Source organism: Symphodus melops (assembly GCF_947650265.1).
Source record: "Symphodus melops genome assembly, chromosome: 21".
Lineage (NCBI taxonomy): Eukaryota > Metazoa > Chordata > Actinopteri > Labriformes > Labridae > Symphodus > Symphodus melops.
Genome location: NC_136711.1, coordinates 2,371,955 through 2,396,178, shown reverse-complemented (window position 1 = coordinate 2,396,178; position 24,224 = coordinate 2,371,955). Strand labels below are relative to the sequence as shown.

General features: G+C 47.3%; 1 protein-coding gene across 1 annotated transcript; it reads left to right on the top strand.

The window, feature by feature from the left end:
• The first annotated feature begins 101 nt into the window (after positions 1-101).
• Positions 102-24,065, top strand: jmjd1cb (jumonji domain containing 1Cb). The gene is given in 27 exon segments (XM_079372258.1): positions 102-256; positions 1,350-1,391; positions 4,114-4,384; positions 4,913-5,467; positions 5,555-5,912; positions 6,887-7,373; positions 7,375-7,863; positions 8,299-8,496; positions 9,208-9,380; positions 10,774-10,936; positions 11,086-13,627; positions 14,202-14,403; positions 16,339-16,553; positions 16,647-16,799; positions 17,225-17,314; positions 17,759-17,883; positions 18,260-18,494; positions 18,592-18,812; positions 18,936-19,415; positions 19,505-19,673; positions 19,762-19,852; positions 19,966-20,096; positions 20,182-20,304; positions 20,547-20,686; positions 20,789-20,965; positions 21,697-21,828; positions 22,492-24,065. Coding segments are annotated over 27 exon segments (8,160 nt in total). The 5' UTR covers positions 102-145; the 3' UTR covers positions 22,579-24,065.
• The last annotated feature ends 159 nt before the right edge of the window (positions 24,066-24,224 follow it).

The window sequence follows — 24,224 nt, the reverse complement described above, 5'->3', positions numbered from 1 at the left end:
CAACACACACACACACACACACACGCGCCTCTGACCTGGTGAATGTGAGACAGCAGTGAAGCAGGTCATTACGTGTCTTAGACCTCGTGGTCATGTGTTCTGTTTGACTCTTCAGGTGCTAGAACCTCAGAACGTGGATCCGTCGATGATCCAGATGACCTTTCTGGATGACGTGGTGCACTCCCTGCTCAAAGGAGAAAACATTGGCATCACTTCCAGACGGAGGTCACGATCCAGCAACAACAACTCTGCCCACGTGAGTACACACACGATCAGCAAACAAACGCACACACATTTAAATGTCTGCAAGGTTGTTTTTTCCTTTTTCAAATGTAAAAGTGAAGAAGACTTCTCGGTCAACATCGTAACTCAACATGTTTGAAAAGAAGTTTTTTAAAGAAGAGCAAAGTTAAACACAAGTCCATATGTCAGCAACAAATCATGCATGTGATGTCATTCTGTCATCACAGCACCATCTGGCAAACTATTTTACACAACCAGGGTACATTTAGAAAATCCCATGATCGACATATCGATATATTTTTAATTTGATACCAAGTCAAACATGTTTCTCACAGTATTTTAAACTTCAGTGTAATTCCAGTATAAGACGAAATCGCTTCCTGTTTTATCACCATGACAACTGAAATAGAAACGTTAGGCTGCCAATGAACCAAAATATTGTCAGTGTATTCTCGCTCTCTCTGTCTCTCTCTCTCTCTCTCTCTCCCTCTCTCCCTCGCCCTCTCTCTCTCTCTCTCTCTCTCTGTCTCTCTCTCTCCCTCGCCCTCTCTCTCTCTCTCTCTCTCTCTCTCTCTCTCTCTCTTTCTCTCTCTCTCTCTCTCACTCTCTCTCTCTCTCTCTGTCTCTCTCTCTCTCTCTCTCTCCCTCTCTCCCTCGCCCTCTCTCTCTCTCTCTCTCTCTCTCTCTCTCTCAGCCTCAGTAACTTTCACATCATGCAAATTTCAAAACAAGGAAAAATTCTAAAATTACACATTTTCATCGTTTCCAAAATCAGAACAAATCTTTGGCATTCGTGAATTCTGTCTCCTGACTGTTTAACCCACGTCGGCTGTCTCTCTGTTCACTTTATAGACGTGTCTTGATAGCACTATTTGTTCACACACACACACACACACACACAGACACACACACACACACAGACACACACCAGTGCGTGCTTTTAACGTGACATCAGCAGAAGTAATAAACACAGTTGGTTGCTGTTTGGTTTAAAAAGCTGGAGGGACACGTGGAGCTGATTTATAAATCCTCTCCTGGTTCAATGTTTACCTTCATTTCATGACGTGTTGCTGAATTCTTCCCTTCTTGTTTTTGACACATTAAAGATGGCGGGAGGGAGACCCGGCGGGACCACTGGCAACACTCAGGTAAACCCCAACAACCCCCCCCCCCCCACCACATCCTACACACACACACACACACACACACTTCCCACAGCACACTTAAAATGAGGAAGGAGTGCAGACTGTATAAAAGATCATAATCATCCACGGATTTCTATTCAATTCAAAAAACTTTATTTATCCCCGGAGTCAGAGCCAAACAAGGGCGGCTGTCAGATCAGTCTCAACGTTTAGTTTTTTTTTTAATGAAGATTTATGAATAACTCTTTTTCATAATATTAACACACATTTTCTTTTCCAACAAAATGACCTCACTTAACAAAAAACACTTGTTAGATGTTTGAAAAGTTCCACTGAATTATTGACTTTGTCGTTGTTTAATCTGTCAAACCAGACAATGGTGGAGGAGTGAAACATTTCCCTGAATTTAAAGAGTTGATACATTAACTCTTGTCTTTAAGGGAATGTTTTACAACATCCAGGTTTTATAAAAAGTACAAGAGCAGGATATCAACAGATGAAATTTAGAAATATTTGAAGTGACTTCTCACTGGTTACAAATCCTGCCTGCGCTGCCATCTAGTGGTGGCTGCTCCTTTGAGCACACACGCTGCACCGCAGAGCTGTTCAACACGACGTGCAAAATGCTTCATCACACAGCGACCACAGCGGCCACTCCTAGTCGCGGTGGTGGGTGTGGACGCCACAGACCGGCGTGAACAGATCCACGGAGGTCAGCGTTTGTCATTTAGAGAAACAACAACCTCTCTGCTGGTTGAAGTTTCCTCACTTCCTGTGTGTCAGAGAGCACAACAAGATCAGTGTGAAAAGATTACAAAGACAGAGAGCGCTGCTCCACCTCTGATCAAAGATGAGCTAATCTGACTACAGCAGACTGTCTGGGGGCTTTTTGGGTCCGCCCATGAAATGTAGCTGTCCTCATGCCCTCAGTTTAATGTTTACTCCTGCTGTTTATTCCATTTGGACTGCAGCCAAATGCCACAGTTGGCTCATATAACGGTCAAGGTGGCTTACAAAAAACCCTGTTGATCGTGTTCAGAAACGACCGGTTTGTCCCAGACAGGTTCAGAAACACAGGAGCAATTAAACAGAGCGGCATGTCGACCATGCTAAACAGGCTCCATGATAACTCTGCACACGTCATCCTGCACGCGTCTGCTCAGAGACAGAACTCATGAAACATCTCATTATTGTTCTGTCACAAGGTCAGAAGCTACATGAAATAGATCCAACACCTGTTGTTGTTGTTGTTGTTGTTGTTGTTGTTGTTGTTGTTGTTGTTGTTGTGGGTCTACTGGACCAAAGCCTCACTTCTAAACACTATTATTAACTGAAAGTAGCACAAACACAGCACATCAAACAGAGGTATAATATCGGTCTTGTAAAATGATGTTCTGATTTTAAATTTGATGCCAGTACACGTCTCCAAATAAAGTTGGGACATTGGCAACGAAACGCTGATCATGAAATCCTGAAAAGTGTAAAAAAAAAAAAAAAACATCTGACAGTTCATAAAGTTCAGATTGGCTAAATTGAATAAAGATGGGGAGGAGTTCAACACTCTGTGAAAACAATCTGGGGGTTTTATTTTGTATCATTCAGAAGATGTCATTTCTGTGTCGTGTCACTCGATACATGACGTTTTTATGGAGCTATTTAAAAAACAAAACAGGGTTGTAGTAACGAGGCGGTGAGATAAACACAGAGCTGGTGACCCGACGTGAATTAGAAAGAACAACATGTGAAATCCACCTGCAGTCAGTGTTTGTCTCACAGATCAGTACTGGACTTTTAGCAAGAGAAACTAAACTGACTGTTAGGTGAAGCTTCAGCGCTCCTCCTGACTTCACTGTTAGAAAGCAGGCATGCATGAAGCACTCCCTTGTTCTACACATGCAGCATAACAAGCTACAGGAACTCTTAATGCGATGCATTCAGATTGCTGTGTTGTCTCTGAACAACTGAACGTTGGCTTTATTGAACGTCACACTTCCAGCTCTCCTGAGAACAAAGTCATTTCATCTCAAATCTTCAAGTCTGAAATTCTTTGACTGTCTGACCATACAATCACAAGGCATCGGCATGTCATCCCCCCCCCCCCCCCGCCGTGTCAGGGCCTGTTGGCCTTCAGACCGACCTGCAGCAGTGAAGCACATGATTAGTTGGCTGCAGGTCAGACCGCTGAGTCAACAACTTGGCCAGACAAAAAACCCATTGGAGGACAGTGAATGCGTTTGTGTCACCTGGAGGTGAACGCTTTTAACACATGCTCCTGTTTCATCTCGAATGTGCAACCAACAACATGAACTTCTAGAAGTCCTCGTGAAGTTTCTGTCAGTCGTCTTCTGTGTGTGTGATAGTGAAAAAAAGATGTTTACATCCTGTTCTTCAGTATGGATGCGTCTGTCTCTCTCAATTAAACTGGCTGATAACTGAAGCCATTCAATCTCTTAATGCTCTGTGATTAAAGGAAAATTAAAAAATGTTGATGCAAAGCCTTTGGATTTAGAGAGAGAAGAACATTGCTGCTATTATTATAAGGAACACAGATCTTACTCCACGTCCCGGCTGTAAATCTGACCTTCTGAAAAGAGCTTCATCTCATTGGTCATTTGGGAGGCGCTCATAAGAACGTAGGGACTCAAAGACGAGAGAGACCCCTCACACCTTTTAACATGTGCATTAATAAGCTGACACATGTGATGTCTTCTTCTTCTTCTTACAGAGTCATTACACGCGAGCCCAAGCCAACAGCCCCCGCCCAATAATGACATCATCCGGCCCCAACCCAAAAGGTTCCCAGGCGACGCTGGCCTCCCAGCAGCAGAGCCAATCCCAGCAAAGCCAGCAGACTGCCAGCCAGTCACACAACTCACCCAGCGGCAGCGGGCGGGAGCTGAGAGAGCAGCGCAGCTCTCGCTCGTCCAGGAGGAAAGGATCGGACAGCAGTGTGCCCGAGGAGGACAAGGACAGGAGAGAGGAGCCCACAGGGAGAGGTGAGGACACTCTTCATCATCATCCTGGTTCCTCAGGAACAAAAAAAAACATGAAAGGTTTTCATTTGTGCCGTTCTTCATGGTCAAACTGTTTGTTTTTAGTCCTTGTCTTCATCATGTGGCTGTCACCCCGTGTCAGGCTTTAATAATCCACACTGAGCATTAATATCACACTCAATTATTGAACCTTTTTGAAACCCTCAAGTGCTCCCTCTTGCACGCCCTTATTCCAGGCTTCTGTTTTTAAACCTTTTACATCGAACTGACTGAAAGGCCCGACAGCTTTTGGGATTATAATACTGCAGATTGTTTCATGCATCTGTCCTGATTAAAGGTTGTAAGTGTACAACAACGCCTCCGAGATCATCTCCAAAAACGTGGACTTTCTTAGTTAAGACTGGATTTTACACGTTGCTCTCGAGACCACAGCTGTGAAATGATGCAGGATGCAGGTGAAGGGTGAAGAAGAGCTGAAGGTAGGATAGAGATCAGTGTTGACTCTTCTCTTTCTACTTTTTGTTTGTGCAGACTCGAAGTCGAAAGCCAAGCAGGCTCTGAACAAACGCAGGAAGGGCGAGGAAGACGAGAAGAAGGCAGGTCTGAAGAGGCTGAAGACTGACATGACGTCAGACCTGTCTGAAAGCAGCGACTCAGAAAACCCCCACAACAAGAGGATCGCCCACTCCTCCTGCTCCTCTTCCTCCTCGTCCTCCTCCTCGTCCTCTTCCTCCTCCTCGTCCTCCTCCTCGGAGCCCAACTCTGAGAACGAGCTGAAAACTCGCAGCAGCGACGTAAAGCCGAGCAGTGTTTCCAAAAAGGAGGAAGACGAGAAGCCGCTGAAGCAGAGCCCCAAAATGAACGATTCCTCCTCTCTCATTGGTCGGCTGTCACCGTGGGCGGAGCTTCAGGCAGCAGAGGACGGCAAGAAGGGTGTCGTGAAGGAAACGGCCAAATTGATATCAAAAGAGGAGGAGGAATTAGTCGCTGTAACGCAGATCACCCAGTCTCCTCGCCAACTGACGCCTCTGATGTCTGACACCGTCCAGAGCGGTGTCATGGAGAGCAGCAAGAACACTGTGAAAGGTAACGATGATCCTCCTCTGTCACATGGGACCAAAACCAGCCAAAGGTTTGGAGCTCTTATTGTGAAATTTCTTCTTTTTTTTCCAGCATTATCTCGATCCCAGACGCCGTCGCTGTCCAATCTCCACAGCGGGGCCGTGATCGACATCACAGATGACGCTCAGGCGACGGTCCACCAGGAGAGTTCGGAGGCCGTGTCGGCGCTGCTCGCCTCCGAGAAGGCCGAGTCCACGAGTCTGTCACCGTACCTCCCCCTCAACCCCTCTCCTGTCTCCTCGCCTCCTGTCCCTCCGTCTCCCTGTCCATCAGAAGGAGGCCGCAAGGCTGACAGTGAGCCTCCCATGCAGCAGCAGCAGCAGCAGCAGCAAGGCATTGTGGGAGGTGGCATGACTGCAGCCAGGAGTTTAAGCAACAAGATCGAGTTCGCTGCGTCTGAGGTCATCAGGTGAGAGCAGACTGCTTCGCACAGTGAATTTCTTTTAAAGGTTGTCACGGTAACGGAATTTCAAAAAGTGTAAAAAAAATTTTTTAAAACTTCAATACCCATTTTGTCACCATGGCAACAATGGATCCAAGACATCCGATGTTAGGGTGTCATGTTAGGGTTTGCGCTGTGATGCGTCTAAATTGTACAATGTTTTCTCTTTCTCGTCTTCTTGCCGCAGCTTTGAGTTAAAAAGATGTTTTGTGTTTTTAGAGATTAACAGATTTCAAAGCTAGTTTTATCAGAAAGTGTTAAGTCCTCGCCGTCCTGTCATCAGTGTGACCACAGACCTCTGTTCTTAAACTCCCCGATACAAAGAGAGGATGACGAGGGTCGTAAGATACAGTGTGAGGAACGTCCATGCACCATACAAATAAAGTTTTTTGAATTGAATTGATCACTGCAACTGTCCTTGAACCCTTTGTTATCCCGTTCTTCCATCTTTAGTGCATCACATTGTTAATGACTTATTTCAGTTCTGTCAGGTGCTGCTTTAGTTAAATTAGATTCATGCAGTAAATCAGAGTGCAGCTGTGCAGTCAGGTATGACGAACGTTCCTCTGGCATGGACGTGAATCATGAGCAAACTGTCTGATCTGCTCAGCTTGTTATGTCGGACTCAGCGGACAGAAACGCTGAAAGCTGATTGGTTCGCATGCCAAAAAAAAAAAAAAAGCAACTGGTTGTTGTGCTCTCCGCTCTACCAAAGGGAGGGGAGAGAGAGAGATCTGCAGAGACAGGCAGGCCACATAGAAGCCAGATAATGCTAGTTTGAAACTTGACTGTTGCCTAGCAACCATTCTCCCCTCACTGATTCGCTGTGATGGATAGTTAATGGGAAGATTACCCTGAATGGTTGTTTGAGTCAGATCTGATGAGTTTTATTCAACGGATGACTTTGTTTATAACGTGTTAATTTCCTCCCTTTTTTTCAGGCCCATCACATCGATAGCTGAGAATGTTGTTCTGGTTGAGAAGGAGAAACCTGCCCCTCCTCCTCCTCATCATCATCATCTTCATCATCATCATCAGCAGCAGCAGCAGCAGCACACACAACAGCAACAACAGCAACAACAACAACACTACCCACCTGTTCACCCCAGCATTAAGAGCCCGTCTCTGTCTGAAGAGACGAGAAAACGGCAACAGCAACAGCCGCCCCCCCTCAAGATGAACACAGTCCTCCCCCCAGACTTGTCCAAATCCAAAATAAGCCCCAACCCTCACCCAGCCCAGCTTGACTCTCTGAAACAGAAACTCAGCCACCCTAACAACTCTCAGTGTCATCTCTACCCCAACACAAACCCGTCTGACCTCCACAAAGCTAAGCCCCACCCGGGCCTGCTAGACATCTCCAAACCGAAACCCAACACCTCCCCAGAGGTGTCGAAGCATAAAATACCGAGGTATTCTGACACGTCACCCCCCTCCGTCAGGAAGTCTGTCTGCGAAATTAGAAATAGCTGAACCTCCCCGGTCTGGTTTCAAACCGGTGTCGGTGCGGTCGGAGTCTGGGAGCAGCAGCACGAAAAGCCCGTTAATCATTGATAAGAACGAGACCTTCACTGTTTACAGGGACCCGGCACTGGTCCGCTCAGACGCAGAAAACTCTGCCTCTGCCAACCATGTCGCCGCCTACCTTCATCCCCACCTGCACACTATCCACTCGCCCTCCCCTCACTCCCCCTGCCTTACGTCTGCATCCCACCCCCACGCTGCCTCCCACCTCCTCGCCCCTCCTCACACCTCGGCCCTACCTCACCCACACCTGCTCCCGCCCGGAGTGCTCCAAGCCATGCCTCCTCCAGGAGCCTCTCTCCTCGGGGGCCACCCTCGGCTCGACTCCCCCAGCGGCCTCGGTCACCTCGCCCTGTCTCACTCTGCAGCCGCACACCAGCAGCAGTTCCTCCAGGTCTGAATCTCAGCCTCACTAATCAAGACTGTTGTGTGCATTCTGGCCCCCAGGGTCAACGTGTGTGTGTGTGTGTTGGGGGGGATAATGATACCATGGCAACAACACAATAACTTCCAGACACCCAATAATTTGTAATTTATTGTTTTTATTGAAAAAATAATTACAAGCACGGTTCTTTGCACAAAAACAGGTCGCAGATGGAGAGGAGCGAGCGAGGGTTTCCTTGACTCCGCCCCTCAGCTACATGCTGCGAATGTTTTTGTGCAATGCTCTCGCTCTCTTTTGTTTAAAGGACATAACTGAAGATCTGTCATTTTATAGATTTGATGCTATTGATAAACCTAATAACCGTGATTGGGACGTTTTAAGGATTTAACGAAGATGTCAAACAGCAGAATGTGAATTAAAGTTGAAATGTGTGTGTGTTTGCAGAGTCAGGGCCACCCTCCGCCCTCTCTTCTTGCACAGGCTCACAGCGGGGCAGCAGGTCTCGGACTCTATCCCATCCTCTGGCAGTACCCCAACGGGACGCCTTCCTCCTACCCCCCTGGACTAAACCTGCCCCCCACAACGAAGTGGGTCCACCCTGAAAACCCGGTAACCGTGAACTCTGAGGCGTCCCTCAGGAGGGTAGGTGTACAAACACACACACTGGATGTTCTCGTGTGTGTCAGAGAGATTGTTTCAGAGTGTGAACGAGGATAAATGTGAAGGACAAGTAGAGTGATGCATGTCTCCACACGCACTCCTGGTCGTTTTCTAGAAAATTCTGCCTGCCTCTGAAATGATCCAAAAATTATAATTCAGTCATGCACCTCACAACGTGATGTTTTCCCTGCCGGACAGGAGGAGGGAGGTTTCTTTAGGAGCATGACGTTAAGAGCTGCAGTGTTCATGTTTCCAACAAATCCAAGATCACGTTCCAAGACGACTTTAATGTCACATTCACAGAATCCATGAATCAGTGTTAAAACAACATACAGTTAAAACCCTGCATGAAGACTGCACCAGTCACTCACTGAACACAGGATTTAACCACGTTTACTTCCTCCTCCTCGCCTGCAGTGTGTTTTGTGTGCATGTGAATAAAACAAAAAAAACATGCAGATATTTAAGATCTTTTATCTTTTAGATTAAAACGTTTTCTTGTTGACTATTCGAAGCTGTAAAGATCCCGTTACCTGTCATTAAAGGGAAAACAAACAGTCCCTCATTGTGACCTCAGTTACAGGGAAGAAGCTTGAATGAAGTTGTTTTGTGCTATATTTGTCCTGTGAGTGACTCTTGGGTTCATGACCTTATTAACGGTGTGTGTGTGTGTGTGTGTGTGTGTCTGTGCAGAACACACCCAGTCCATGGCTGCACCAGACTGCTGGTGGTGCTGGCGACAGTCTCGGTCTGCTGAGTCATGTTCCTGTTCGGCCTGCCAGTGCCGACCCGCACCGGCCTCCTGTCAAGATCAACCCACACGCAAGCCCTCCGCTGTCCAAGGCCAACATGGACATTCATAAAGAGTGAGTACATCCATCATCAACCTGCAAATGAACAAACAAACACTTCAGTTGAGTAACGTTAAATCTTGATGTTGCACAAACCGATTTACAAACGTTTTCTAATAACGGTTCTGAATGAAATAGAAATACCAGCCAAACAGTTTTTGAACTTAAAAAGACAAGTTCAGGTGGCTCGTCGCTCTCAATGATGTCTGGACATTTGGTTTCATTTCACCAAAGCAAAGAAGCAACATGTTTAATTAACGAAAGGCGTGGAAGAGGAAACACGACTTTTAGGCCAAAACAGTCAAACATCTGAGGATGCTTCTGCAGCACCGTCATCCTCAACCAGGATGAAGGTTAGCCAGATGATGAGCGTGACCAGAAGTGACATCATGATGTGTTCAAGGTCTGCTTAGGAAAATGACTGTTAGGTCACATTAAATAAAGCGACATCTTAATGTGTTCAAACAGAGAAAAAATAAAGTTAAGGGCCAGAAGCTCAAAATATAAAGAGGAGAAATGTTTTTGTTTTTCATTCAATAAAAAGTAGATAATAATGAAGCATTTAACTTCAGCCGAGCTGATCTGATCTGATCACTTTTTATTTATATTTTTTAATCAATAGAAGTTATACCGTCTATTATATTATCTTTGTGTTTTTCCATCAAACACTTTAAAGAGCACACAATCAGTTGTGTTCATATTCACAGTGATGTGTGGATGAATGTGCTCCGGCTTTATTCACTAACTCATCACGCCTGTCTCCTTTATGAAGCCGTGATGCGTTCAAAGACTCTGTTAGAAAAAGGCAGCAGCAGGCCAGCGAGATAAAGTGGCACTAATCCAATATGAGAGCAATTTAGAGTGAATGCTCCTCACTCTGCAGCTTGTGCTCTACTTATGCAAGCACCAGCCATCATGTAGACACCGCTTAATACCCCCCGCCCAACACACACACACACACACACACACACACACACACACACACACACACACACACACACACACACACACTTAGAAGGCCTCACGGAGGAAACACTGCACATCTCTCCTTAGCAGGTTTACGTCATTCAAACCTGCAGACAGCACCTGTGTGTTATCTCAGCACAGTTTATGTGTTTGATCTAAATGAAGCCACATCTCACTCGCATGCTTTTATTTTGTAAAGCCTTTGGTTCTATTCAATGTAAAGGTTTTTGCTGGGTAACAGGCGTCTTATAAAGGTGACTACAGTGTCGTACGCTTAAAGTCTAAACTGCTAGAAAGATTTTTAGATTTTCTGCTGGATTTAGTTTTTACCCGGGGATGTAAAATATAAAAATGTGAGTGTTAATTATTTATGTGCAAGAAAAGCCAGACCCATCCACGCCTGGATTAACTCATGATTTTTTTTTGCCTTGTTTGTGTGCAGAGATGTGGATAAGAAAGGCTTCGTGGACCCGATCCGGACGTTGACGTTGGCTCAGCTGAAGCAGGAGCAGACGGACAGGAGTCGAACCCCCACAGGGAAAGATGTCCACCTACACCGCCTCTACCTAGACCCCCACTGCAAGGCTCGCCTCTCGAATACACAGGTACACCACTCCACCCAGATCATTGTTATCACCCAGTATGACAAACCATGAACGGCTGCCTAAAGATGATATTTAAATTGGGATACAAACTGGAAGAGGAGTAATAAATGTAGCAGGAGTCTGAATCTGTCCTTGTCTGTGTCTTCCAGGATGCAGTGCAGGCTGCAGAGCGAGCCAGTAAATACAAAGAGGAGAATCGTCAAATCCTGAAAGAGAGCATCGAGGTCGCTCCCTTCACCGCTAAGATCCAGCGCTCCGGTGATTCTGTGATAGACAGAGAGAGAAGCAGAGAGCCGGCCTTCCCAGTCCGGATACCGGCCCTCGCCTCCCCGGGCCCCAAAGCTGTCCATGCACATCCCCACGTCATCCAATCAGAAAAGAGCAACTACTTCACCACGATCTCCAACAGTGTAGTGAACGACCCTCCAAGACTTTACCCCTCCAAGGAGCTCAGCTCTTACTATGAGAAACACTCTGCAGGAGCTCCAGGGGTTCTGACCAGCGTGGGAAACACTGTGCCTGTCCAGGGGGCCCTGACGCTGGGAGGTTACAGCTCGAAAGGCTCCCTGTCTAAGCCCCCTCCCTTAATCAAACACCAGCCGGAGGGAGGGGAGGGCTTAGCTGGGAAAATCACAGAGCAGCTGAGCCAGCAGGTGACTCTCGTCCAGCAGCAGCATCAGCACCACGCAGGCATGGAAAGGATAGAGCGCCGCAGCCCGGCCATCTCTCCTTCCTCCTCTGCATCCTCCGCCTACTCCTCAGCCGCACACCACAATCATCATCATCATCATCATCATCATCATCCTCACCACCACCAACAGCAGCAGCAGCAGCAGCAGCAGCAGCAGCAGCTCCAGCTCAGGGCAATGCCATCCCTTCACCGAGCCCCCGTCTTCCATCCCCCCACCCAGCACGCCCTGGAACGCAAAGAGGCCGCCGAGAGGGAGCGGGAGAAGGAGAAGGAGCGGGAGCGAGAGAGGGAGCGGGCAGGTTACGGTGGACGTCTGTCTCCCCCCACTCTAACACCCATCCAGCCGGTTAGCTTAGCAGCATCTGGTAACAAAACGTCGGCAGAGCAACAGAAGCCGCCCACGCTGCTGCCTGAACTCAGGGACATTAAAGGTCATGGAAATGTCGCGGTTGTCACCTCTGTGGCCTCGGTCATCAGCGGAGATGTTTCGACAGACGGGTGGAGAGGCGGGGAGATGATTCAGGAAAGAGGGGGCTCGTTCTCTGGGGAGAAAGGTGCATCGAGGGGCAAGCCTCAGTCGGCAATGGCATCAGTCATTGTGCGTCCGATGACATCGATGAAGTACGACAGTCCCATTGGTGCTAACAAATCTGGTGCTATGATCCATAAGGAGCTCCCTCAGGGGAGGCTGTACCAAGCCAAGCTTCAGGGAGAAGCTTCCAGACTAGTGGACGGTATGAGAGATCATGGAGCTGGCAGGGTCATCCAACCCAACTCAAACCTGGATGACATGTGTCTCCAGTACAAAAAGACTTCTATGTGTGGTGTGCTGGGAACTATGGGAACTATGGGAGCCGGTGTGTTGAACTCTGTGTGCAGGACTGCCATTCCGGGTGCTTCGGCTTTCGGCATGCAGATTAAAAGTGGGGCGTCCATCCCCGAGCTGGGCTACTCCGTGTCACCGCGGGTCGACATTTCAACACATAAAAGTGTGATTGGTGGATGGGTGCTGAGCCACTCAGGGCAAGGAGAGCTCCAGGAGGGGTTAGGCTCACGCACCACATCTCCAGGGGGGTCACTGCCGCCCCCTAGTCCAGCAGGGACACCTCAGCCCAGTCCAAGCCTCACCCCGACCCCGAGCTCCGTTTCTGGCTCCAGTCAGCCGTACTCCTCCTCTTTCGTCCACCTTAAGAAGCACAAAGCTGCCTTGGCTGCAGCCCAATCGAGGAGCAACCTCTCGACTGCTCCTATATCTGTTACATCTGCAAACTGCTCCTTGATTGTGGACTCAGTGGACAAACCTCCCGCTCACAGCTCACCTCCTCCTCCCTCCTCCAGCCAAGCCTCGTGCTCCTCTATCGACAGTGGGAGCTGCAGCTCAGCGAGCGGGAGCACAACACCAGGCAAGTCCAGCCCGCTGCCTAACGGCCACACCTTTGGGTCATCGTCCACGAGCAGCGGACCGCCCAGTAACTATCACAAGCTGAAGAAAGCTTGGCTGACCCGGCACTCGGAGGAGGACAGGAACACCACTGCTACAACAAGCTCCATCAGTTCTAAAGCAGAGAAGCTGCCCAGCACCACAACCACCAGCACCGCCATGTCGGACATGATCAAACCCTGCACGGTCAATCTCAGCGCCTCCAGCGAGGTGGACATGAGCAAAGACAGCATTAGCAAAGCCGAGAGAGAGAGGCAGTCGGAGGAGAAGTCGGGAGGAGCAGCGACAGGAGGGGAGGACAGGAAAACGACTCCTTCGCTGAGGCGGGGGCCCAAACGGACGTACGAGTCCGGGTCCGAGAGCGGCGGAGATGACTCCGACGGTAGTGAGAGCAAGATGGAGGGGAGAGCCAAGCGGCAGCCCAAACCCACCTACAAGAAGAAACAGAACGATATGGCGAGGAAGAAAGGAGACAACGATAAGGAGGAGGATGACGTGAAGCCGAACGGCATCTTCAGATCAGCCAGGGAGAAGACGAAACTCAAACTGGCCAGCAGCAGTAAGTCTGAATATAGACTATTAACGATGCACTCACAGTCATGACGGTGAGCGTCAACAAAACTCTTTGAAAAGTCTCTGAGCTCTGAGTTCTCCAGTCTTATAGACCATACATGTTTATAAGCAGCTCATTAATAAAGCTAATTCTCATGAGAAACAGAATCAAGATGTTTGTATTTAAAAACGCCTGCAGAAGAATAAGCAGATAAATCATGTGACTTTGTTTGGCTAATGTTAGCTGTGCTAGCACCACCAGCCTTTGGCTCTCTCTGCAGGTGAACTTCCTCATTCCTGTTCTTAAATGTGCTTTTTGCATTTCTTCAATGTATATGCCAGCTAACCTGACGCAGCCAGCGTACACTCTCAATCTTCTAAATCAAAATATCACACAACCGCGCTGCTCCTCCTGCCAGGTCGCATTTTGCTCGTTTACATCCAGGTAGTAGAGCCTGTTGGCCCGTCTGTGGGTACAGCCTCACTTTGACATGTAAAAGTATGACCCAACCGTTACGAGAAAATCTCTTCTTAGCATGTCAAGTTTGAGGTTCTCAATCTCTCCCCCCCCCCCCCCACAGACGGGATCCCCCGCTCCGTCCTGAAGGACTGGAGGAAGGTGAAGAAGCTGAAGCAGACGGGGGAGTCGTTCCTTCAGGATGACTCGTGTGCAGAGATCGGGCCCAACCTGCAGAAGTGTCGCGAGTGTCGGGTGATCCGCAGCAAGAAGGGCGAGGAGCCGGCACATTCCCCAGTCTTCTGTCGCTTCTACTACTTCAGACGGTACGATTCCACTCTTTCCCATTTCCCCATCTGATGGTTTCCTATTTTTGTAAAAAATTAAATTTCCATACAAAGACGCTTCTTTTTCCCTTCTTGCCATTTAACAATGGCGGCCTGATGCATTGTCTTACACTTCCCTGCGCTGTGTTTTTCTGTTCAGTAAAGACAGCGACCTCTTGTTTAAGGGTAAGCAGGTCAGTGCAGAGTAACACAGACGACGTGAGGACAGCAGAGAGGAAAGAAGTTTTTTACTCATTACATCCTGCACCAGCGACGACGCATAGATTATTTATCACACGGCGGGTACAGAGTGTACTGCCTCTGCTCATTCTCTCTCTCTCTCCCCCACATTTATTGTAAATGCACATTAAACACACACACACACACTCACACTCACGCACACTCAAGTCGGATCAGCTGCAGTCTGGGGTCTAACAGGGTAAATCTGTCAAAGAGGATTTTCTGCTCTATAATCTTTTCCTCACTGCAGAACTGCTACTGCTGCAATCTCCCCCCCGCCTCTCTCTCGCCCCCTCTCCCCCTCCCCTCCCCATCTCTCTATCTCCACTTATAATTGCTTCTCTCTCTCCGCCTCACCTCATCTCACCTCCTCACCGTCTGGCTCAGTAGACTAGCAGTTTCGTAAACATCCACCCCGGCTGGCGGGGTTTTTTGAGGACACGGCCGACATGCTGCTTTTACAGCGATGACTCACACACAGAGCTTTTAGATGTTTGAGTGTAAGCGCTGCTCAGGAGTGTGGAGGTTTATCAGCGTAAAGAGGACGCCAGTGTTGTTTGTTCTGCTTCATTCTGTGAAAGAGCAACAGCGTCATCATCAGCCTTGATTTAAAGTGAAGAGATCATTCATAAAGATAACAAAGTATTCAAAGAGGCTGAAGGCAGCTGGATAAATAATACTCAGATCAGCAGCCTTTACAAGGTTAGGATAATAAACACATTCATTATAAAGCACAAGGAGGTAAACAAAGGCCTAAAATGTACTTAAACATCTAACATCAGGCGTTTTTGAACTTTTTCCAGAAACTGTTGGAGCTCTCTTCCTTTTCTTTCTTTTTTTTATTTTTTTTTTATTGATTTCTCAGTGCAGAAACTCGGAGCTATTTTAGTTCCTAGAACCTGCTTCAGAGTACGTTCTCTCCCAGAACCATGCTGCAGTGAACATGGTTAAAAAAAAGTCCCCATGTTGTGTAGTTCTTCATGAACTTTCTCTTAGAACTGTTTGATCCAAATGTCCTAACAGTTTATAAAGCATGGACATAGTGACGTCAGCCATTGGTTTCTGAAGGGGATTTTTGAAGCCCCATAATGGCGGGCGACGTATTGAAAATTGATTCCTCAAACTCACTTTCAGGCAAATAGATGAAGCTGAGCCTGAAACGCTTCTCCTTCATAAAATCCAAACAGTTCACTGCTATCAGGACTCTTTCTGCCTGGAGGGTCTGAATAAATGACTTCAAATCAAAGTGCTCGACAGGCTCAGATTGTTTGACAACTTTACAAAACGCTTTTTGTTAAAGAGCAAAATGTCTCTTTTTTTTTTTTTTTTTTATTTAAGCAGAAAACTATTTTGCATGATTCTCTTTCTTTTACCTCTCAAGACCCCGTCGCTGCTCTACATCGTACCCCATGTGTTAGTTAGTGATTGTTGGACACATTATAATATGAGTGCTCAGTACGATCATGTGGAGTGAGAAAGTCGCCCGGTGGCTTTGAAGAGAGTAAACGAGGGTTTCCTCCAGTCCTGCTGTTTAATCAGCGTGCAGACATCATCCTCGTACCAGTACAAGATAATCCTTTTATAGTCAGACGTGTGTGTGTGTGTGTGTGTGTGTGTGTCCTTTGTTACAGTTTTCTACTTCTCCTACACTGACTGGACTGAACGCATGCTAACTGGTTGCTTCTTCTCTTCCAGGCTTTCTTACAGTAAAAACGGAGTCATCCGGATGGACGGCTTCTCCAGTCCAGACCAGTTTGACGACGAAGCCCTTTCCCTGTGGATCCCTGGAGGGGTTGATGAGGGCCACCTGGACCAGACCACAGCGATGTACATCCTCAGCTTCATCGGAGACAAGTTCTGTCAGATGGTTGTGACTGAGAACAATGCAGCCACCTGGATCAAAAAGGATGGTGAGGTTGCCTTGCTGAGCGGCAGATATTTCTTCCTTGAATAACACGAGATGTTTTTAATAAAAATCTTTTTCTTTTTTTTTTGTCTTTCAGCCAAACTGGCTTGGAAGCGAGCGGTGAGGGGGGTGAGGGAGATGTGTGACGCCTGCGAGGCGACGCTTTTTAACATCCACTGGGTCTGTCAGAAGTGTGGCTTCGTCGTCTGCTTGGACTGCTACAAGGCCAAGGAGAGGAGGAGCTCCAAAGGTCAGATGTGTGTTTGACATGCAGTGATGTCATGAACAGAGAAACGAGAGAACGTGAAGTTGACAGAGCGTCCTGTTTTCACTTCATGAAGTGTAGCTGCATGCTCTCAGTTCTGTTGTTTCTTGAAAGAAAACGTCATCAAATCTTTGACTGGATTTGGACCGATGACTGCTGCTGATCTGAAAACTCTCTTTGATTGGCGTGTAGCAGGAAAACAAGCACAGCTTTCCCCTGTGCAGAGCGAGCACACGATGCAGCATTGAGCAGAAGATGAAAACAAACAGAAAATAGCGTGGCAGCGTTTGTTTGTTTGACGTCTCTGCAGGCTCGGACACTTTTTGACTTGTGCGAATAGTTTTCTAGTTTGAAAGCTTTTCTTTTGTTTGTACTCTAAACTTGTCTTGCATCTTTTTGTGTGTGATCAGATAAAGAACTGTACGCCTGGCTGAAGTGTGTGAAAGGCCAACCCCACGATCACAAACACCTGATGCCCACACAGATCATACCTGGCACAGGTACAGCACCCACAGCTTCCTCTCAATCCACCCCTTCAAACATTATGCTGCTTTTAATACCATGGCAACAACTATGGAAGTCAGACTCTCAATACTGTGTCATGTCTTGTTTTTAAAAAAAACGAAACATTGCGAGCAGAATCCAAAATTTCACAAATACGTTGGAATCATTTTCAACCTATTTGTCTCTTTCTTTCGCAGCTTTTTGTTTGAAATATGACTGAAGATCTGCAGGTTTTAAAACCTTTGACGCTGTCGCTCATTAATCTGCTGAGAATAAATAATAATAATAATAGAAGTATTGAACGCTTTGACGACCATGTTGTGGCTGATTTTATTAGATTTTGATGTTTGAGGACTGAAGAAACCCTTTTTCACTGGTTTGTATTCATGGTGTTACATGTAAAGATCCTGAAGGTTTCCTTTCATCCTGTCACGTTTCAGTGCTGACTGAGTTGGTGAGCTCCATGCACTCTCTGAGGGAAAAACACAAAATCAAATCCCACTGTTCCTGCACCAACAAACAGAGCATCCTCAGCAAACTCCCCGTCACCAACGGAGTCTCTCAGGTACCGCTGACTCCTCTTCAGGCTGTTTATTAGCTTTTCTTTGGTTTTGATTATTAACAAAAGATTTGAATTCTCTCTAAACGTAAATGTGCATGTGTTGATTTTTAAAGAGACAGAAGAGCTGCTGAAACATTAAGTATAGTTGATTGAAAGGTTGAACTCATTTGCCATCCGCTCGGCTCAAGATGGACCGTACAGAGTCCACAACAAGTGTGTTCTTCTTATGTCGTGCACAAAGGCGACAGTGACAGCTGCGTGCTGCTCTTAGGCTTAAAAACAAGGGTTTATAATGTGCAAAAGAATAAAACCAGCAGAAGAACCAATTCAAGCAACATCCTAAGATCCCGACTTGAACCCGCCTCCTTCCCTCCGCCAGGTTCTGCAGAACGTCCTGAATCACAGTAACAAGCTGTCTCTGGTGAAAAGTGAGTCGGGCTCTCAGCAGAACTCTGACCAAGGAGGAACCAAGGTGGAGACCAACGGTGGAGGAGGAGGGGGGAGCAGTCCAGGCAGCGACCCAGCGAGCTCTCCCATCACCCCGCCAGAGTCCCAGTCACCGCTGCACTTCCTGGCTGACCTGGCGGAGCAGAAATCCAGGGAAGAAAAGAAAGGTGAGGGGGTTTAGAATCAGTACACTTAAACCTTTATGTCCCCTGAGTGGAGGTGTGTTAGTTACCCCTCTTCTTCCCGCCCCTCTTTCTCTGTCAGAAAACAAAGAGTCTGTGATTCTGGGTAAAACGGTGAAGGAGGACAAGCAGGGGGACAGCCTGGAGGTCCTGCAGCAGTGTAAGACCACCTCACTGGTGGTCAACAGCTCAGAGCAGGGCTCCACACTCCGAGATCTGCTCACCACCACGGCGGGGAAGCTGAAGCTGGGCTCCACTGATGCAGGCATCGCCTTCGCACCGGTGTACTCCACTGCTTCACAGGTGAACACGCTGACATGACGAGTGCTGCACTTTCTGACGCAGCTCAGCTTTCTTTGATTTCAAGTTCAGAAGTAAATCGGACTTTTTGATGATTGTATTTTTCTCCTTCCGTTTTGTCGACAGACTGGAAAAGTGGGGCGCTCCATGCCCAACATCCTCGATGACATCATTGCTTCAGTAGTGGAGAACAAGATCCCGGCCAGTCGGCAGAACATCGCCGCTAAACTGTCCATGAAGCAGGAGGTGATGAAGCAGGAGGTGATGAAGCAGGAGGTGATGAAGCAGGAGGTCATGAAGCAGGAGGTGATGAAGCAGGAGGTGATGAAGCAGGAGGTGATGAAGCAGGAGGTGATAAAGCAGGAGGTGATGAAGCAGGAGCCTGTCACCCAGGTAAACAACAGCTCCGTCCCCGTCGGCACCGAGGATATCAAATCAGACAGGAAAAAGTCAGCGCTTCTCACCACACCCACCCAAGAAGAATCGACCAATCAGTTTCCAGACATCCCGCACTGCTGGTTAAACAACAGACGGCTCCTGTGGCTCAAAGATCACCGCAACCAGAACAACTGGAAGCTGTTCAGAGAGTGCTGGAAGCACGGACAGGTAACCAGCAGCGTTCATGGTGTCTGCTTTCACAAGTTCCTGATGGGTGTCGAATAACAACATCCTGATTTGCTTTTGTGTTTGTTCAGCCTGTGTTGGTGTCGGGGATCCATAAGAGACTTAATGCCACTCTGTGGAAAGCTGACTCCTTCAACCAGGAGTTTGCAGACCACCAGGGGGACCTCCTGAACTGCAAAGACCAGGTGCTGTCCAACTCGGGGATCAAAGAGTTCTGGGACGGATTCGAGGACATCACCAGTGAGTTTGATTGTTTCTGTTTGATTCATCTGGAAAGCTGACTTTGAAATGTTGATCCGGTCTCACTGAAGTCTTCACACCTTTTCAGAACGGCCCAAGTCCAAGGACGGAGAGCCGATGGTCTACAGACTGAAGGACTGGCCTTCTGGAGAAGAGTTCATGGCCCTCATGCCTTCAAGGTTTGCACTCCTCTTTTGTTCCCCCTCAAACTTCAAAACTCAAACTTCTTCCTGCCTCAACACGCTGATGACAAAAGAAGTTCAAGAGCTGAAAAGTGTTTGTGTGTTTGCAGATATGACGACCTGATGAAGAACCTGCCCCTGCCGGAGTACTCTGATCCAGAGGGAAACTTAAACCTGGCCTCCCACCTTCCATCTTTCTTTGTCAGGCCAGATCTGGGTCCGAGACTGTGCTGTGCCTACGGTAGGTCAAACATTCGGTCCTCAGCCTCACAGACAGGAGTCCAAGATTCCCTTCTCATGAACGAATTCTCTCTCTCTCTCTGCAGGGGTCGCTGCGTCTCAGGACCAAGACTTTGGGACCGCCAACCTTCATGTGGAAGTCTCAGACGTGGTCTCTGTTCTGGTCTACGTAGGAGTAGCAAAAGGCAACGGAGTCCTGTCCAAAACTGGTAATTCTCAACTCTGTCAGTTTAAACCTCAAAGTCTGAGTGGACCAACGTGAAGCTGTTCTTACTGAGAACATGTCGATCTACGCATCCCTTCACAAGCTCTTTAAAGTCACACCATTGGCTGGGCCTCTATCTTTGTGAACTGTTCAAGTAAAAGATCTGAAACAATGAACTGTACCCATTTTATTCATGTATTTTTAAAATCTGTGTGTGTGTGTGTGTGTGTGTGTGTGTGTTTGAAGGAGTGTTGAAGCGTCTGGAGGAGGAAGATCTGGATGAGGGAGTTCGCAGGAGGCTGAAAGACTCCAGTGAGACACCGGGGGCGCTGTGGCACATCTACCTCAACAGAGACATCGACAAAGTGCGAGAGTTCCTGCACAAGGTCAGCACTCTGATGAGCTCTGCCAGGAACAGGAAATATAGAGAAATCAGTGCAAATGTTAAAGCCTCTCTCTTTTTCTTTTTTCCAACTTTCCAACCTCAGCTCTGCAAGGAGCAGGGATTGGATGTTTCCTCTGAGCAGGACCCAATCAGAGAGCACGGCTTGTACCTCAGCAGGAAGCAGCGTCAGCGGCTGCTCGATGAACAAGGAGTCCAGGGCTGGACTGTAGTTCAGTTCCTGGGAGACTCTGTGTTGATACCTGCAGGAGCAATGCACCAGGTGTGTACACACCCAGCACGACGTCCCACACACTCGTGAACTTCACAGGTCGACTTTGCACCGTGTGATTCTGCTCCATGCTGTAATGAAAGGCTGGTAACATGTTTAATAGTTGTTTGGTGTCACATCACAGAGATGTGAGAGGTTTGGGTCTCATCTCTCTTTGAGATTATTCTTTAAATATTTGAGTTTTTGTTTCTTGTCGTCAAAGACAAAAGGACAGAGGACAGAGTCAGACATCAGGGAGACAGAAAGAGAAACGACCCGCACTGAGGGAGCCACAGATTACAGCCTGCTTAAAGGACCTCAGCCTCCATACATGGGACAGACTGACATGTGTTGATGTGCATGACAGTTTAGGACAGACGACTTTTATTATTTAACACAAAACAAGAAATGACCTCATGTTGGTTGCTTTAGGCTTTTTAGAGTTTGAAAACTCTACCGTACAATCAATACAGCAATAAATCACCATGTGCTGCTGGAGATGCAGATGATGTGTCTGCACAGCTGTGGTGACAGTTTTACAAAAGCACCTATTTCTGTATTTCTGAGGACTTGAACTGAAGATGTTTCAGTTTGTATGATCCTAAAGAGGCCGTCTTCTCAACAATCAGGAGCGAATGTTTAGGATGTGGTCATTATCCAGAAGCAGTCATGTATCATGGAGCTGGTGTTTGTTGGCCTGTCGTGTTCGTGTGCTGACCTCCTCCCTGCGTTTCCTCCGACAGGTCCAGAACCTCCACAGCTGTGTTCAGGTCATCAATGACTTTGTGTCTCCTGAGCACGTGGCCAACTCCTTCCACCTGACCCAGGAGCTGCGGCCCAACAACGAGGAGGTCAACTATGAAGATAAGCTACAGGTGAGGAGAAAAAGAGCCATTAAGAGTGATCAGACACAGAGTGGGATGAGCAACACAAGCTGAACATCATCACACAGGTGAAGAGTTAAAACTGACTCTAAGGACAAAGTGTCCGAGTGAGTCACCATCAGAGATGTTCTCTGGACACCATGTCCTTCTGTTTTGAATTCACACACACACACACACACACACACACACACACACACGTTCATCCCACCACAGACGGGGACGGTGAAAGGTGTATGAGTCACCATCTGTGTGTCCGCACCCTGCCTGTGTTCTCGCTGACAGGCTGCAGGGAAGGAAAAAAACAAAAAAACAACTCGAGTATGAAAACCACGTTTGACACGTTGTAGCTCAGCAGCAGTAACGTAATGAAGCTCTGTGATTCTGATTCAAGGACAGCATGTCATTGGTGGCCCAGTCGGTGACATCATATTATGTTACGACGTTGCAGAAGCATGATATGTAAAGAAAGGGCTCACACACACACACACACACACACACACACACACACACACACACCCTCACACCGGTAACAGGGGTTTTATGATTCCAGAGCTCAAGAGACAAACTCTGTAATTATTTTCCAGTCTTCGTTGTGTAAGCTCTCTCTCTCTCTCTCCTCCTCCTCCTCCTCCTCCTCCTCCTCCTCCTCCTCAGGTGAAGAACATCCTGTTCCACTGTGTGAAGCAAGTGGTGAGCTCCCTGAAGAGCTCGGAGGAAGACGACGACGACGAGAACTCATGACGCCACCTCGGCCTCCTCTGCGCCTTCCAGAGAGGGACACGCCTCACGTCAGCACCTCGCTCGCCCCGCGGCCCCCTCGCTCTCACGAGGAGGACTCTGTCGTGGGGACTCGGCGCTGTGAGCTGTCCAGGTGGCATCCAGTGAGGCACGCCCGCCTGCATCACCACCCTTAACCTTCAGTGCCAAGAGGAGACTAAACCTGCGGGTCTGCTGGGCTGACAGGGATTAAACCCGGACCACCGCCGCCGCCTCATCTTTGTGTTCCACGGACTCAGGACACAAAGAGGACACGGGGAGCCTTAAGACGCCACCACGCTGCAGTCGAAGTGCACTAGAAGCCTCCTCTGAAACCGGACTGAACTCTGTGCAAACATGACTGAAGGTGCATCTTGCTCCATCCTCCGGTTTCCATGGAGACGGTCCTCTAAACTAGTATTCACAGGTTTGATGGGAGACGCTGTAGTCTGCAGTGGATTATAAAGGCCCGGAGGTTTAATCCCTGTCGGCGACTTTCAGCGGCCCATTTTTCGGACGGGACAAATTTTTCGCCAATCACGACAGCATCACCAGCAGCAAGCAAAGCAGCATCAGGACCCAAACTGTCGTCTCTGCTGTTTTAAAAAAAATTAAAAAAAAAATGAAGAAGAAGAAGAAAAAAAAAAAAGATGTGAGGGAGGGGAAAAAAATGCAAAAGAGAATCTCTCAGATGTTCAAGTCAGCGGGCGCCGCTGCTCCCTCGTTTGTCGTCTGTAACCTGTCAGTTCTCGTCCTTTTGTTCTACTTCTATCTGTCGCTGTCTTTGTTCTTAATTTTTCTTTTCTTACCGATGTCGTTTTATTTCCTCTGTGAAGATGTATTTATTTTATAACTCTATGTTGTGCGATGTTATTGAAACAAAAAAGCATTAATGTAAATGTGACATGTACAGTTTCCCTTGTTTTCTTTTTTTTTGCTCTGTGATTTTCAGTTGTAATACGGCTCTACTGTGATGGAGGACACACACACACACACACACACACACACACACACACACAATGCCTGTATCTTTGGGAAATGTTGATGCTCTACAGTCCTCATGCCATAAAAAACATTTTTTTTAATGAACTGCCAAACTATTGTAAAGACTGTAAAGTTGTATTATGTAAAGAAAGAACAAAAACGCTTCTACTCCTCAGCATTTTATGACATAAAAGTATTTGCTGTATAATGAATACATTTAGAAAAAAAGATGTAATTTATTTAAGAAAGAATGAATTGTCTTGTTTTTTGTTTTGTTAAGATTTACTATGGTGAACTTTTGAAGTTAAAAGATGAAATAATGACAAAGTTTACTATGCTGTGTAAATATATACATATATACATTCACTGAGGTATTTTTTTAAAACATGGCTTGCTTCAATTTCAAATTTTAAAGTGCAAGTGTTACATGCTTTGTACATTGAAGTTCAAAAGGGTTTTACATTTTCCATTAAAATGGATTTATCAAACATTTGGTGCTGGGTGTTTCATAAGAATAATTATATTAACTTTATTTGTATAGCAGAAGGAAACATGACGACAAACCCACCCAGGGATGAGACACCGACACACAACAACCAAAACACCAACCGAGGTCAGAACCTGAACGCCGTCAGAGCTCAGGCAAC